Source organism: Acanthopagrus latus, chromosome 6 (genome assembly GCF_904848185.1).
Source record: "Acanthopagrus latus isolate v.2019 chromosome 6, fAcaLat1.1, whole genome shotgun sequence".
In the NCBI taxonomy this organism is placed as follows: domain Eukaryota; kingdom Metazoa; phylum Chordata; class Actinopteri; order Spariformes; family Sparidae; genus Acanthopagrus; species Acanthopagrus latus.
This window is the reverse complement of record NC_051044.1, coordinates 15,176,957-15,193,508: the sequence shown is the minus strand read 5'-3', so window position 1 is coordinate 15,193,508 and position 16,552 is coordinate 15,176,957. Positions and strand designations below refer to the sequence as shown.

At 38.7% G+C, this 16,552-nt stretch overlaps 2 protein-coding genes across 6 annotated transcripts; both read left to right on the top strand.

The window, feature by feature from the left end:
- The first annotated feature begins 3,902 nt into the window (after positions 1–3,902).
- Positions 3,903–12,042, top strand: si:dkeyp-67f1.2 (uncharacterized protein LOC556106 homolog). 4 transcript variants are annotated; one of them, XM_037100786.1, is made up of 11 exons: positions 3,903–4,051; positions 6,142–6,275; positions 6,374–6,472; positions 6,576–6,617; positions 6,705–6,834; positions 6,920–6,978; positions 7,758–7,808; positions 7,923–8,007; positions 8,091–8,217; positions 8,349–10,216; positions 10,493–12,042. In XM_037100786.1, the coding sequence occupies exons 2-10, from the start codon at positions 6,263–6,265 to the stop codon at positions 8,463–8,465; spliced, it is 723 nt and encodes a 240-aa protein (XP_036956681.1). In that variant the 5' UTR covers positions 3,903–4,051; positions 6,142–6,262; the 3' UTR covers positions 8,466–10,216; positions 10,493–12,042. The 4 variants fall into 4 exon arrangements, with proteins under 4 accessions (XP_036956681.1, XP_036956678.1, XP_036956680.1 ...); XM_037100783.1 differs by having other exon boundaries at positions 6,702–6,834; XM_037100785.1 differs by having other exon boundaries at positions 3,921–4,051; positions 6,237–6,275; positions 6,702–6,834.
- A 367-nt stretch (positions 12,043–12,409) lies between these two features.
- Positions 12,410–16,485, top strand: LOC119020962 (actin-associated protein FAM107A). Of its 2 annotated transcripts, XM_037100788.1 has the most exons (4): positions 12,410–12,969; positions 14,938–15,118; positions 15,208–15,364; positions 15,879–16,465. In XM_037100788.1, exons 2-4 carry the CDS (start codon positions 14,946–14,948, stop codon positions 15,981–15,983), a joined length of 435 nt encoding a protein of 144 aa, XP_036956683.1. In that variant the 5' UTR covers positions 12,410–12,969; positions 14,938–14,945; the 3' UTR covers positions 15,984–16,465. The 2 variants fall into 2 exon arrangements, with proteins under 2 accessions (XP_036956683.1, XP_036956684.1); XM_037100789.1 differs by lacking the exon at positions 12,410–12,969 and having other exon boundaries at positions 12,978–15,118; positions 15,879–16,485.
- Positions 16,486–16,552: the final 67 nt, after the last annotated feature.

The window sequence follows — 16,552 nt, the reverse complement described above, 5'->3', positions numbered from 1 at the left end:
ATCCAGCAGTTGGAAAAGAAGTGCTTTCTACAAAGCATCACATGGAAATTTGACATTTCAGATGATTTCAAACACCCTAATTGACTCGCAGCTAAAAATAGTCACACTAAGACTGCAGCTATCTACCAGTTGGCCAGTTCCCTTTGAAATATATCCCCCTTTTCATGCTAACATTAACCCACTTAAAGTACATTTGCTGTAGAGTTCAGAAACCACCAACTCTTTAATGGACTTCCAGGCTGAGTGTTGTTGCATGATTTCTTCTGAAAGCTGCCTTTGCCACAAAGAAAGGGAAAAAAAACAGGAACTCCACCTGCAACAGAACATCAACATGTGAGCATCTGCATCAAAGGATCCCAGTGACAGCGCTCACTGCGGTTCCTCTTTTAATGGGTGTTTGTATGATGAGGACATTAAGCAAGTGACACGAGCATGTTGTCCTGAGTTCCCCCTACGAGTTTTATTTATTAAACTTCAAGTATTATTGCAAATTCTGCTGGTGTAACGTTACTGATGATGGTACGAATGATGTTGATGATTATTGCTGTGCATTCTGGTGTACATCTGAGAAATATGTATGTTGGTCTATTAAATATATTCATCCAGTGGACTGTTTTCCTTCTGTGTACTTCTTGTTCTGTCCCTTATCTGGACAGAATCTCTGCTTCGTAAGTATTATACAGTTTGAACGGCTTGTTTCCTAAAGCTGCCCATTTAACACCATGATTTGATTCGTCTTGCCTAAGCGGGCAGGCATGCTATTTACCAGAAAAGGAAAAAAACATGGATTTTTTTTTATCCCTCTGAATTCATTATGGTCACTCAGATCAGTAGTGCACATAGACCCTCTGCTGGTTGTCTGTAGTATTACAGCATGTTGGGAATTGAAGACCTCATGAGTAAATCCCTGTGTATACAACATTTTTTAAACATAATATATATAAAAGGGTAAGTCTGCCTTTTTTACACATTAAAGTGTATTTAGAGGTCTTGGGTTGTGCTGTATCCACATGTGGATAAAACAATTTTGAGGCCTTTTTTGAAAACTGCATGTAATTTGATAAATTGCCTTGAAAGATGTCACTCAGGGGCTAATTTGCATCACGGGTAATGTAGGCACTGGAGGTTATTTGTCAGATTACATGCAGCTTCTTCTGGAGCCACAAAACCCTCATACTGCTTATTTCACATATGAGGCAGTACTCCCTACTACATGTGTCTCCTACTAGACCTGTAAAAACACTTAAATGTGTGAAATTGGTGGAGTTACCCCTTAATTTAACAAGCAGGGGAAAGTAAACCAGAAGACCACCACTGAATCACCAGGCTGACCAGCATAGATTGCCTCTCCTGCTGGGACGAAAACCCACAAGATAATAAATCTCTCCCTCCAAACCACCACACAAAGGAAGAGCTGATTTAGGTTTTTATGGACTTCTGACCCTCACAGTAATGGATTTGGTTGAAATGGCATGTATTATTTGAGGATTAACAGATTGTTTGAATTTCATTATGTTAGATACCTGAGTTAATCTTGTGTTAATCAAGGGTGTGCCCGATTGTGGTTGCATTAACGATGTTCGTTAAACAACAAACTAATATATCATGATTATTACTATTATCTATTGTGAGATTTTTGATATTTTCTTTAATCCTTTAAAAAATCCACCTGCCATTCACCTGATAATTATTGCAGTTCACCCTTGAGCACACTAAACTGTTTGTAGAGCTTCTGGGATCCTGTGTTTAAATACACAGTGCATTGGATGTTCTCTGAGCCAGCGCTACCTCAAAAATACAGCTTTTACAACCGTTAAAATCAAGCAGCCAGTGACAAAATTGTGGGGAAGGATGGGGGACGGACTCAGCCCAGGCACGAAAAACCATATACTGCATCTTGATTCACCTCTAGTTTGTCTTTTAATGCATTTTAATGTTTCATTACGAGAGCTTTCAGGTGTCAGACAGGATAATATTTCATGTGTCCAGCCAACATCTAATGTGCGCACACTAACTGTGAATATGCTTTCAAGTTTTGTCCTTTCAGTGTCCTTAATTTATTATAGTGAAAGCTGGATTACCGAGGAGGTAAAGTAGACAGTTGTCCTCTGACCCCTGGGTGTTGTGTTCATGGTGTGACGATTAGTTTGCTGCAATTTGATTAAATCAAATTCAAATGTTAAGAAGTTTAACATTATACTTATCAATAGATAACGTAATCGTGTCTGGTGGAGGAGCCCCCTGTCAAAATCTACCATTCATATTATTAACATTTCAGTCAGTTTTATGCTCCTATGATGCATATTCTTGAATAAAATTGCAATGATAGAACTTAATGTGATGTGCAAATGAACGACAAACCAGCACCAAATAGCGCAGAAGCTGATGTGGAGACCTTTGGGAGCCTTCCAGCTATTTAAGACATTTTTTCCTCTGGTTATCCCAGTAATTTGTCAGTGTCTGTGTATGCGCGGTTCGTTTGTCAAGATATGGCTGTGCAGACCAGCCACTCAATTCTTTCTTGATGATCAAATTATAATAATGTCTTTATAATGATCTGACCACCATAAATAATAACAGTCATAATATCAGGTCATTATGGCCACTCCAGGCAGGTGAAAACTCAAACTCAGCTGTTCAAACATTGACAGGGCAGACGTCTGCTGACACAAGGGCCTGACCTCTGTTTCAAAGGAGGCATAGTATGCTAATTCTTCTGGTTCATGATTTTATTTTGGGTTACTAATACTTGCTTGCATGCTTTAATGCTCTCATACAGCAGAACTGTATTCTCCCTCTGTTTGAAACGCTCTGTTTTAGCTCCTTTGTCTTTAAGGCTTCACTCCTGAAAACCCAGGAGTCTGCTCTGATTGGTCAGCTCACACATGCTGGAGCCAGCGACGCTAAACGCGTCTCCGGGTGGCTCTGCCGCGTTTTCATCTTGCAATTTGCTCCACTTCTATCGTGGATATGGACATCAATAATGCTAACGTGTGACATGATGATGTAGTGTGATGTCACAATGACTACTGAAGGTGTTTCAGGGGCAGTGTTTTCTGTAGGAGAGAGGAGCTTTTGTTGGCATCAACTTTGGACTTTTTAACCTTCAAGACCTGTAGCATGATATGTCTCCTTTAAATGTTGGTAAGGGCTTCATGTGCATACAGCGTTGTCTACATGGTCTTTAATGCCTTACATCTTGACAAAAACACCACAGACTATGTTGGCCCACTTATGTCCTCTTCACTGTGATTCTTACACTCTGTCTCGACCTGGTCTGTGAAATGATTTCTCCTCTGACTCTGTTTCAGTTCTAGTTTCTTTTTTCTATTTAATGATAATTGATATAATACCATCGATGCAGCGTGGAGTTCGAGTTATAAATTTTACTTTGTGGGATGGTCTCTAAGATAACTAACTTGCTGGATGCAGCGATACATGGATTAACATTAATTGAGAGATAAAGCAGGACAGAGACTTGTGGAAGCCCATTTCTGCCAGTTGGTGAAAAAAAAAAAAAAGAAAACTGAGCTTGATCAGGTCAATATTGAGATAATATGTCATAATTATCAAATAAAAGGTCAATGTTATGAAATAAAATCATAATCATCATGAGATAAAAAGTCATAATAATGAGATAAAAGGTCAGTACTATGAAATTAAAGTTTGTATTGATAAGATCATAATTATGAGATAGAAAATCATTATTATTATATAAAGTCATAATTATGAGAGGAAAAGATAATTACCATTTATTCATTAACATCATTTATCTTATTATGTCTTTTTTTCTAATAATGTCAGCTTTTTATCTCATAATTATGCCTTTCCATGGGAAAATATGTATACTTTTTTTTTTTAATTGAGGCCATCCTCCTCCCATGAAGTGTGCAGTGTGCTGATGCCTGATGCAACGTGGAAACTTCATGCCTATCATCATCTTTACATCATGCTTTTACTTTGAAATCCTGGCCAGGCGTGACGCTATCTAAGCACACCTGTTTCCCAGATGCTTAAACTGTGAGGGCGCCACACAGATAATTGCAAGCAGGCAAGATATTTTCCCTCCTCTCGTGAATAAATCAGCTGTGTGTAATTTTTCTGATTTTCGGAGAAAAGAGGAGTCCACAGACAGTCCGCTAACTCTTCACTCTCACAACAGCAACATTAGCTTTGACAATGTTAAGCTGAAAAAACTTCATGCAGACTGTAATTCAACCATGTTGTTCTGGTGGGAGATGCAGTGACTTAAACCAGTACAAATTATATGTGTAGCTAGCTAACCTTTTATGTCATGCCCTGAGCCCTGAGTAGAGGAAAACTTTGCTAGCCGCTAAGCTAATTTTTGATAATTTAGCTAATGGTGACTAGTAAAACATTTCTCTCCTCCACGTCTCATGTGTGTCTGTGGAGTCAGTTTAAACTTAGCTAGTTACAATTAAGAACACTTATCTCTGTGTTATTTTCCTTTATGACCAAAAGCACAACAGGAAGTGGTGGTGGCCTCTTCTGTTATTGATTTGATTAACTGGGCAGATGATGTATTTTTGTAGGCCAACCCGGAAGTTGGCATTGACCCGATACACTGGTACCTCTCTAAACAGCTAATTGGATTGTTGAATTGGATTTTGGAAAATTATCTAATATTCTCTGTGACAGACGTAAATGTATGATACTTGCATGTTTTGTTCAGCGAGATGATCTTCACAGATGAACATCATTGATGTGATTCAAAGCGTAAATGAAATTGTTTGAAGTGTAAAGGTAATGTCAGGCTATAAACAGACTTCATTGCTGTCGTCTAGTAGTAAGATATTATAAAAAAAAAAGTGTCTTACTCTACAATTACAATACACATTTTTCTGAAAATTGATCAACCTACAAGTTGTAAAGTTAGAGTTGGAATATTTTATAAGAAGAATATAGAATATTTGTATCATCATTGAACTGAATCAAATCAAAATTGTAACACTGCACATTTATCCTCATATCGACAAATATCGCAGTGTTGTTCAAAGAATCAGCATTGGACAATATGATAATTTCTTGTCACAATTATCCTGGCCCAAATTATGCAATTCACTATATTATCCCAGTTATCATTAACATATCTTTAGAACTCATGAAAGTTAAGGAAGTCCTTTCTGGGAAAAAAAGTAGTGGATTGCTGAGACTCACTCCCAGGTCATCAAATATCAATGCTTTGCCTCAGTATTCAGCCCAAAGTTTGAACCCATAGCATTGATATTTGATGACCTCGGAATGAGACCTGGCAATCAACTATCTCTCCAGAATCAAGTTCCCTAGCTCTTAAAATGGCAATAAAAGAAACTGATATCTTTATCGCCTCACAGATACGACATACAGATTTGCTCTGTCGCTCTTAAGCTTTGATTTCACTCATCCCATTTCACTTTTTGTGAGAGATGCAATGCACAGGTCTAACCTTCGTCCATGGTGACAGGCCTAAAAATGCATCAGGAAATTAATAGGACTGTTTGTTATTAAGGTAGACGGCGCACAATCATACTGACATACTCACAGTTACTCCAATTTACAATCAAAATTCACCAGGTTTAACTCCTGAGTGTTTTAATCATGACAGTATCTTTTTTTTCATCCCATCCCTAAAGAATATAACATATGATATTATATACCGGTATATAATATCAATATAATATTGTGACAAAACTGGTGATTCACACCTGTTATTTATTTACTGTAATATTTGTATTTCTCCATCGTCAGTTTATTCTACAGTCTGTCGCTTTTTGGGGGGGTCATGACAGTTTTATGCTGATAAGCGCACACATCAAATGGGATTTACTAAGTTAGTCATACAAATAGAAAATTGACAGTTTTTTTTTCCCATTTACTCATCCAATTTGAAATATGAAACCAAGAGCATTCACCTCAAACAAGGGTGCCTCTTGCTGCCTGACACCGCTGTCCCACATTTTGCATTGTAAGAGACAGAAACTTGATCATCCAGTTCACAGAGGGTGTGTGTTTATTTATTCAATGCCACATCCTGGTTATTATATAGCACAAGGGGAAGGAGAGCTGACAATTGCAATGTAAATCCATAAAACCTCACCCACCAGGAATAGTACTTGGAACTATCAGTGAGTGTGTTCACAGATGAGATGACACCGAAGCTCTGCGGTATCTACAATAATTCCAGCTAGCAGGAAATACTTGAAGTGCTTTTCAAAGGCCACCACTCTTCCCTCTAGGACAAGGAAGCTCTCGTATTCCAGATATGAGATGTCGAGGTGAGTTTTCAACTTTTTTTTTTTTTTTAAATAAAAGAAAGGTAGTTGTGCTTGTATGTCTGTGAAATTTTCATCTCTCGGCTCTCTATGATTGAAAGCTGCTTTGCGCCTTCCTGCTGTAATTGCTGTCCTCCTAATAACATGGGGAATCTCCATCAATTCCTTTGACGTACAGGAGAAAGCGAGAAATATTCTTGGTGAGCTCATTTCTACTTATTACATCTTAAATCCTCCGCTACCTCGTCTCATTTTGTTTTATTTGCCACATGCTAATAACACTGTCTCCATTCTTTTATTTAGGGTTTAATTATGCAGATCAACTCAAACTACAATTGAAAGCAGGTAAATCCAATTATGGTAGATCTCTTCTTTTATATCACTATACTACTTCCACAGTAACTGTATGTGTGACTGCCCTCCTTTCAGTAGATTCAACCACATCAGCACCTAAAACAAAGTGTGGCCTGTCCAGACTCTGCCCGCCCGATCATTTTGCTTTACATATCCGGAGCGGAGTGGCTAATGTTATTGGACCAAAGATCTGTTTCGAGGGTAAAATGTACGTGTGTTAATATGGATAAACCTGAATCAATGAGAATGGTGCCTATACAGTTAACAACTCAACCCTGTTGGTGTCTCAACAGCATCATGAGTCATGTGTTGAATAACATCGGATCAGGACTGAACATCGTGGTGGTAAATGGTGAGTAGAATACTCCCACCACAAAGTTTTTCTTCTGGCTTCGGTCATTGAATATTTGAGCTTCAATGTGCAAAATGACGTACGTGCAGAGTTTTTCCATTCATCGCGCAACGTGTTCATTTTCAAAATGGTTTGGAAGCCAATCCTGGTCCACTAGCCAACAAGAGTGATATGGAAACTTGAAGCTTCAAGTGCACCTACAGAGAAGGAGGAAAAATCTTGTGTCCGGCAGTCAAACTTGATAAATGAAACGTCATCTGGCACTCATTTTTTTTCAATGAGAGGTGAAGGGTTAGGGTCCACCTTAAGGATTTTAATGTCATAATTGTACTTTTGTCAGCAAAAGCCATGTCAGATACACATTAGAATTTTTTTTTTATGTTTGCCTTATACACATTTGGAGGTAATCTCTGGTATTGTTAATGGTTCTGAGCTTAAAAGATCATTGAACTTAGAAACAGCAGTTGGTAAAACAATCTCACTAAAAGGTCTCTATAATAGCTGCCAGGTAGCTTTCAGGTTTGGGCAATCTCAACATGCATAGTTTATGCAATATTCAACTACACCCCATGGTGGCGTGGTGGTGAAGTGTAGAAGACATGTTTCTTCTTCGCCTGTTTATCTCATTGACATAGATAGTGCTCATTATTTTGAAATGGAAAGGATGGATGAGATGATTCTATATGAGAATTTTAACGTCTACAATTCCAAGAACAGCTGTCTTACAGACCTTGATGATTTTTGTCATGGTGAGTTATTGATGTGTGTTTCCATCTCAGGTCAAAATGGAACTGTGGAACGTTTTGACTATCTTAATATGCAAACTGGAAGTAAGAGGTTCTTTTTTTTTTCCTTTTTTAAAAATCCTTTCAATCCTGATTTCAATTTTCAAAGTTTAATGAAATCTTAAAATGATGTTTTCTTCTTTCAATCACTACCAACAGACCCAGAAGACATCCTGGCATACCTGAAGGCAATAAAACCTGGAATGATTGTCTTGGTGGCCTCGTTTGATGATGTGACAAAGAAGTAAGTCTAAATCGCAGTGATTCAAGAAGCAAGAACGACTTCACAACATGCACAATGACACCTTTTCTTCTACTTTGTGGCAGAATGACAGATGAAATGAGGGAGGCATTTGTTGGAATGGGAAGCACTTTGATCAAGTCGGTGAAACACAGGGACAGCTGGGTGTTTGCTGGAAGAGTGGGGACAGAAAACAAAAGCCTCCATGAAAGGGTTAGTCACCCTTGTTCCCTGCAGATTCATTTTATTCCATGCGTGACATCTATTTTAAAATATGCTGAGAGCACAAAAAGGCATGATAAGTGATGGCAAAACAAATATCTTCTTCTCTGTTCACCCGTCAGCAAGCTGTTAACGATGCGAAAACCAACGCTTATGAAGGATGGCCGGGGTTTGTGGAGGTGAGCGGCTGTTTCCCCAAGACCAAACTGACCGACGATAAACTTAACGGACCTTTGTGATGAAAAGGAGACTATGGTGGAAGCTGCGTTGACTGGCCTTCTACAAACTGCCCTGTATAAGTGATGGCCCCTTTAAAATCTAGTTGGATTCAAGAAATGTCCTCTTCTGTGGCTCTCGCTGGTGTTTCCTTGGGGTTTGTGCTCATCCGGAATCCGGGGACAGCAGGTGTTGTATTTTGTACGGATGGTAAAACTGTCTGCGGCTGGTGTGTCATTTGTAATTCCGGGCTATATAAATAAAACTGACTGCACTTGACTAGTGAATTTAATATGCCAGCCGTTTTTATCCCCCTGGGATAAATGAACAATATATTTTCAGATTCCTGGAGGTGGAGGATCATATATTATTTAACCGTCAATAAAAAAAAAAACCGAGAGCATGAGATTTTGTGATCTGCAGCCCCCTCTTTTATATCCAAGTACTCTTTGTGAGAGAACTTCCCTGGAGTTAAAAGCTAGCGTAAAACAACGGGGTGGAAATACTACGTTAGTAAACTTCGACATTCATAATCTGACTTTGAATTGTAAAAAATGCGTCCAAGCATTTCAGTATTGAGGCTACATTGTCTCCCACCTCAGGGTCAGGTCCCCTTAAAAGAGTCAGATTATATAGGAAATGAGCTGTGAGATGATTAATGGGAAGCAAAAGTACCGGTACATGAATCTAGATATATATATTATTTTATATATGTATGAGAGAGAGCTAGAGATGTGCTTTAACTGTGAAATATTCAGTAATTGTAACTCCCTGGGCCTCGAGCATGCTATTCACATGTGAACATTTTTTATTTCAAGCACGTAAGTGTCCATTTATATGTGAAAAGAGCCGATCAACTTTGAAACTGTACAGGTGACTTTGTTTCATATGTTAAAACTTTAGATCACACGAAAATAGCCACTGAAAATGGGGAATTCGCATGTGGAGAAACACATTTCGTGTGATTGCATGTGGAAGTTTTTACTGCCATGAGAAAAAATAAATAAAAAGCCAATTGTGAATTACCGTATGCAGTTCTCATCCGAAAATGTGGAAATTTTCTCTCATGTGTGACAAAATATGATCAGTTGTTAGAATGTCCGACGCACATGTGTTATTATTTTGATTTGACATTTTTAAAAATAGCCATTCGTACAATTTACGTGATGAAGCAAATTTCATGTGATTTCATGTGCCAAGTGGAAAAAAATATACGTGATTCTCATGTGAAAATGAACATTGTTTTATTTTTTGCGTGTTGAAATTGTAGCTCACGTCAGGAAAGATGTCGAAGCCTCTTAGAAGTGAACAAGGCACATTTGTGATTGGTGGAACCAGAACTCAGAGATCTGAAACATGACAAGGAGCCCCAACTGGAAAGTTTTATTCTTTTTAATCTGAAAACTTTAGTGGTCAGATAAATGTGTTAGAGTTTCCCTATTAAATGTCATATAAAGTCACAAAATCCTAAATTGTATTATCTTATAATCCTGCTTAGGTGCAGTGTAAATGTAGTTACTTTTACTGCTGTACACTAAATACTGCTCCAGCACTTTGTTCTCCAGGGCTTGTCTTCCACTTGGGTGCTGCTTCATCATTGGTCTAAACCAGGGAAGTTTCCTCACTGACATTCTTGGCATCTGCTGCAGCCGAGAGAGAGAGAGAGAGAAGGGGGACCTCAAATTAGTATTGAAACTCTGTCCACTGTGAGCCCAGGAGGTGTCTGAAGAAACTCTGATATACCGAGGACATGGGAGTGACCCATGGAAAGAAGGTAAGATTGTTTTTTTTGTTTTTTTATTCCTTCACTGTAGTCACATTAAAATAATCCAGTAGAAGCAGCCATTTGGCAAAAATACTTTCTTGGCATGCACTGTGTTCGAACAGATTAAGAATGAGGTGAGACGGTATGTTTTCATATTTGTGTTGTAGCAAATGATACATACAGCAATAACCGTTTATTCTTTTCCACGTTCTGCATTTGTCGTGCAGAACTTCCCAGTTTTTTGCTGTGGTGGTTTTGTTATTGTTGTCTCTGCATTTCCCACAGACAGTCAGAGCCGGCACCAAACACAGGTCTTTATCCAGTAAAAGAAGAGCCTTGCCAACGCTGAAGAGCGGGCCTCGGAGAGTGTTTATCCCGTCATGTCCTATTAATTCTTCTCCACACAATACCCACTGTCGGAGATTTAGCCAAACAGCATGACTCTTCCCTAATCAACCAAACAGCAGCCAGCAGCAGAGTTGTCATTAAAATACCACGTTTAGATCGCACTATTATCCTCTTTCTGACAGTTTACTGTCATCTTTAAGGCTTTGCTTTATGTGTTCACTGGCTGCTGGTTTTTGAACACATCCAGCAGTGCTGCTTGTGATTGTTTGCCCAGATATGGAAGAGCTGAATGCAGCTAATCTCAAGGGCGTAGCCATGGTTGGGTAGTAACAGATTACATGTAGCTGGGTTAATTAGAGCATCATTTATAATTATATAGATAGATTACAGTGATGGAATGTAAATAAGTGCATTTACTCAACTGTCCTTCAGGACAATTTTGAGGTGTTTATACCTGAACGGGTTTTTCAATTTTTCTACTTTCTGCTTTCAATCATGCATGAAAGTTTGTACTTTTTACTCACTACCTACCTTTACCATATAACTTTATTAATTACCTTGTTTGCTGCACATTTTAAAACGTACCCAATAATTAGACAAATATTATGAATGTTAGATCAGGCAATTATCCACACTGGTGATCCATCAACCCCTTGTACTAAATACATAAATGTAAATTGATGTATGATTTACTTTTTTCCTGTTAAACTTTAGTACATTTATAGCCAGAAAATTTGTTTGCTTAAAGATGCAATATGTTAGATTATATTTTTTGTAGCTTTAGGCACATTTAATATTAGATATTTTATGACTTTAACTTGTTTAATTTGTATTGGTGACTTTTACAAAAGTTATATTATAAAATATTATCTTTACTTTTACTCAAGAATGACTTGAGTACTTTTTTACAGCACTGGTAGATTATCATCGTATTGTCAATGATAATTACATTTTTCAGAATTATGAAACCTTCTCATGAGAATTTTCTGTCAAAGTAAGTTACTCCTCTCAGGTTTCCAGGTAGCCGGTTTTAATGGGGACTTTACTAATAATTGTATGTGTATAATGATCATAATGGAGTTTTTAGTTGAACTGAAAGCAAAGTGCTCCAAAACATACACAAGGGGACAGCCTGCATCCCACAAGTTAAGCGATATGTGATACAACTGTGTCTAGAGTCAGTCTTGTTTTTGTAAGGGTTATTCTTTTTGATCAGATGTAAAAGCTCAACATGAAAAATGCAATTTATTTGCACTGAAAATGTTTTGTGATGCTTGAAGAGAAAAAATAACAATTGTGGATCTCACCAATTTTAAGATTATGCAGCAATATTTTAAATGTTTGCTTTTGAGCCAATACAACATAACTCCAAAAGTATCTGGATTAGGCCACTATTTCTTTTTTTTAATCCAGTGAATCATGATACTAATTTTCCATAATAGTTGAAAAACATGTAGTGATACTGATTTTGAAGGTAACTGTGATTTGTAAATGTAAATATTGATCATATCATAATACATGCATTAATACATTAATACATTATATATCAGGCACAGATGTAAGGAGAGTAGATCTTTTGTTTATCTATTCATTTGTTTGCATTTTAAGCGTGCTAGTCCTTTTTTTAACAGTTGCGATTACTCTCGCACTCATGTTGAGAATGTAGTTTATTTGCCAAAAAGGAGAAAAAACACAGGAAATTAGAGATGAATGACATGATTTTATTTAAATATCATTATCGTGAGCTTCTTTTTTTTATTATTATTATTTATTCAAAAGCAACCTGACCCACCCTGGCGACAACACATATCATGAAACATGTACACAGAGCTGTAACATTATGATAATGTCATTTCTCTTCATTAAAACACATCAGGAATTCATCAAAGAACACAAAACAGAAAGGATGACTTTATTTGGCAGTCCGGTCTGAATTCCACCGGGGAATAATAACTCTGGTCTCGACTGTTAATTCTGCCCAAACTCCAGCAAATGAGGAACTCAGTGGGACTCAAACCGGGTTTTTGTTTGATCCCGTCATTAATGAGGTGGCAGCCCTCCACCTCCCCAGCAAGAGTGCTCGCTTCACTGGACACATTTGACTAGAGCTGACAACTCATTTGTCCATCGGCGTCATAACACGGCTTTGTGCTGCCTTGCTGCCATTTGCTGACGTGACCGAGCGATTTTCCTATTTGTTTGGAGTGATTTCATGTGCCTCACAATATTTCCCCTCCCCCCCACACCTCTTTTAGTTTCACTTGACACACTTGTAGCGCTTCCTCTCAGGTGTAGACGATGGTTATAACTGTGAGATACATTCTGTTCTGTTTGACTTGTTGTCGACTTTTTCTGTTGACAGAGAGATGTGCAACATTTTCCAGGTAGAAGCGAGACACACCTGAACGGGTCTGGTGAGAAATCTGAAAATATCCAGTGTTGATGATGCTGATTCATGCATGCGTTACCTTCAACAGCACAGAGTGGTCCACTGCACACATTACACACAGTGTTATTGTAGATCTGATGGAAGAGCAACTCATTTTACTACCTCTTGCTGTGAGGCAGAGCAGTGCAGACAGACACGGTGGCATCCATAAAGTTTATAAGTATGAACTCTATCATATAGAGGTGTGGCAGAGAGTGCTAGGAGGGATGTGTGTGGCCATGCAGAGGTTTTTATTGATTCTTACTCTCATTAAAGAGTAAAAAGGGGAGCTTGTTGAGTCAATGGTCCGTTGTGTGGCTGCCAATAAACCATTAATTCAACATTCTAGTCTGTAAACTGTGTTTCAGAAGCGAGGCTGTGTCGCTTTGAAAGAAGACACACAAATGAAAAAGTAAATCCATGAGCAAATCAACACGCCCTTTTGTATTTCTGAAGAAAAAAAAAATGCTCTGATGTTTTGAAGCTGCGGCCTTACTTGCCCTCTTGAGAACATTGTGTACACAGAGTTTACTAAAAAGGTTTTTGGACAACTCAAATTAGCAGTAGAATCTCCGGCCCGCCGCCGTCCTGGCAGACACAAAAGTATCGATCCCCGAGTGCGACCTGACAGGGACGAGAGTAATGGTGGACCTCTTACCTGCTTGGTACCTGCAATGTTCTCAATGCTCGTGTTCATGTGTAGAGACCCTGGTGATTCCACGAGCAAAGTTTCATGATGTCTCGTGCCTTCTTAGTGTTTTAAAAATAGCAGTTTCGATGCTAGTGTAAGAGTGCCCGTAGCACTCCATTGAAAATTAGCTTACCTGAAAACAAAACTACGGTAAATCATAAAAGTGACTTTTTATTCCTAATTATGCCTTTACACGAAGGTTTGACTCATCTACATACACAAATAAAGCCTAGGTTGCGTTTTGGTAAGAGTTTCAATTTAAGCTAACAAGTGTATATCTGTCGTCTCTGTGTTTACCCAGAGGTTTGTTCAGTGCTCGAACATGTATTTCAGTCTGTCTTTCCAACCCCTGACTAGTCTCCCACAATCTTAAATACAGTGAACACATGCGTTATACAACCAGTGAGAAAACGTCAACAATATCGCACAAGCTGGATCACTTCTGGCTAAAACAGGATAAAAATCCAAACCTCATATATTGCAATATCCTTTTGGGAGCTACTTATCCTACCTATACTGTTACTCTGACCTTAAAGTGTACGTATGTTTATATTACTGAAACTTAAAGTAGAAAAGTAGATTTCTGAGTCTCATTCTCGTCAAATAATGACGGTCTGGGATCACGGTCGACGCATCCGACAATCCTCAAGCGTCAGTTTTTGTTGAAAATCATCTCTTTTCACAAATAACACCTTTAAAAGATAAATTCACCCAAAAATTTTGATTCAGTCTTTATCTTCTCACCCCCATGTCCGTGGAAAGTTTCGCAGTCCACAAAACATTTCTGGAGCTTCACAGCAAAACAGCGTTGCAGCACTCTCCTAAACAACTGCAGCAGATGTGGACTTTAAAATCTATTAAAAAAAAAAAAAACAAAAACAAAACATAACCGAGTCTCCAAACCTCCCAAACCCCAAGATCCATAAATTGATTTATAAAGGCTTTATTCACACCCTTTTAAGCGGAAATCGTCTCTGCAGCTGCCAAGCTAAAAGCGCCGTCTGAACTTTGTGCATGAGCTTCAGGGTGTAAATAAAATATTATCAAACAATTTCCGGATCTCGGGGCTTCCACAAACTTGGCTCACTCTGGACGGGCTGCATGGAGCCATTTTGTGATTGCTGTTTTTCTTTTTTTTTTTTTTAATTGCTCGCAATGTTTGTTGTTGCACTTCTACATATGATGAGTACTGTTAGTGAGAAAGGTTGCACACAAAAAGATCTTGGTAGCAAAACACTCACTGTACGTCGGTTTCCTTTTCAGCCTCAGTAATGCAGACACACCAAACTGAACAGCAAGACCGATCGTCAGAGCTTCAGGCTGCTCTGCTCCTGAGTGAGGAGGAGAGCAGTAATCTCATCAGACCACAAAAACCTCTCAATCCTTTAACAGCCTCCAGGAGCCACCAGGAGCTCCACAAAGAACTGCGGATGACCCACAAGAGGTCGGGCAGACACACAGACGGTTGTAAAACACTCGCTCTTTGGGTTTCATTGTGCGCATAAATCATTAAAACTTGTGTGTGTCTGTCAGGAGAGTGACGCAGGAAGGGAAGAGCGAGCTCCAGAGGGCTTTAGAGAAGAGGAAATGGGAACAAAGGATGAAGGAGAGCAGAGATCAGGAAGAGGCGAGGAGGAGCAGATCACCACTTCATCAAGAGCTGGTGAAAAGACAGCAGAGGCTAGAAAAGGTTTGCTTTGGTCATCGTTCTTTATCCCCCCCACATTTCCCATGAAAATTTGACACGGTGGTTGACGCATGAAATCAAATTGTATGTTCCAAGAGCCTAATGTATCGTATGATATATAAAATGCTCAGTATTTCCATATGGTCCCTGATTACATCTATGTGGAGCATCTAGTTGTTGTGCAGTCAACCACTGGAGGGCAGTGTAGACAATGTTTTAGACACATCAACACTATGACAAGACAATCATCTGGTAGGCACTCCATGTTTATTAAGGCCCTCTGTGCGAAGTAGTTGAATGAACCCAAGTACACAAGGAGAAATAACTGCATTATCCTGCTTGTCCGAATAGTTTTTGACCATTTATGGAGCTATGGATTGTCAGGCCTTTAATCTGAGGAGATGACACCTAAACCAAAACATCTGTCCAAGTGTCCTTCAGAGAATGCTGCTGTTTATTGTGGCTTTGCATATCAGCTCCAAATATACATTTTTAGCTTGTATTAATTCCTCCACAGCTGGAGAAAGACGAAGGACAGCAGCGAGAGGGGCCGGAGTTCCTCCGAGTCAAAGAGAGACTGAGAAGAACTGCGGTGTTGAATGCAGGAGAGAAACGAGTGTGATGTTAAAGATTTGTCATCGGAAGTTAAACGTTTTCCTGTGGACAGACAGCACAGTAGTCTGTTTGAAATATGAACAGGTGATATGAATCAGTGCTGGAGTAGATAGATAACATCATTACATCTATATGACTAAATCATCCTGCTGGGTCAGCATGTAGTCTTCTCAGTGTATTCTCCTCCCATCATTGAGTTATTTGTAGTGTTATTTATGTGTGGTGATGGACATTTTAAATGAAAATTGACAAAGTTTTCAATTTTACCATGTGTGTTTGTTTTTTTTTTCGTGTGTGTGTGTGAAATCAGTTCACCCTTCAGGTGTCATTGTTTTGTCCAGCCATGTTATGTATATAATGTGATGGTGGGAAGTGTTCTGTCATCAGTATGCTGGTCAATAACCAGGTATATTTGTCTGATGGGCAACACTGAGAATTATTGTGATTCTAAGATGACTTATGAGATAATTACTGTGTCTTCTGTGTGCCATTACAATAAAAAACATTCAGCAACATTATGAGGACGTGTTGGAATGTTTTTTCACATGCAGGCAAAGCATTAAATGCATACAAGTA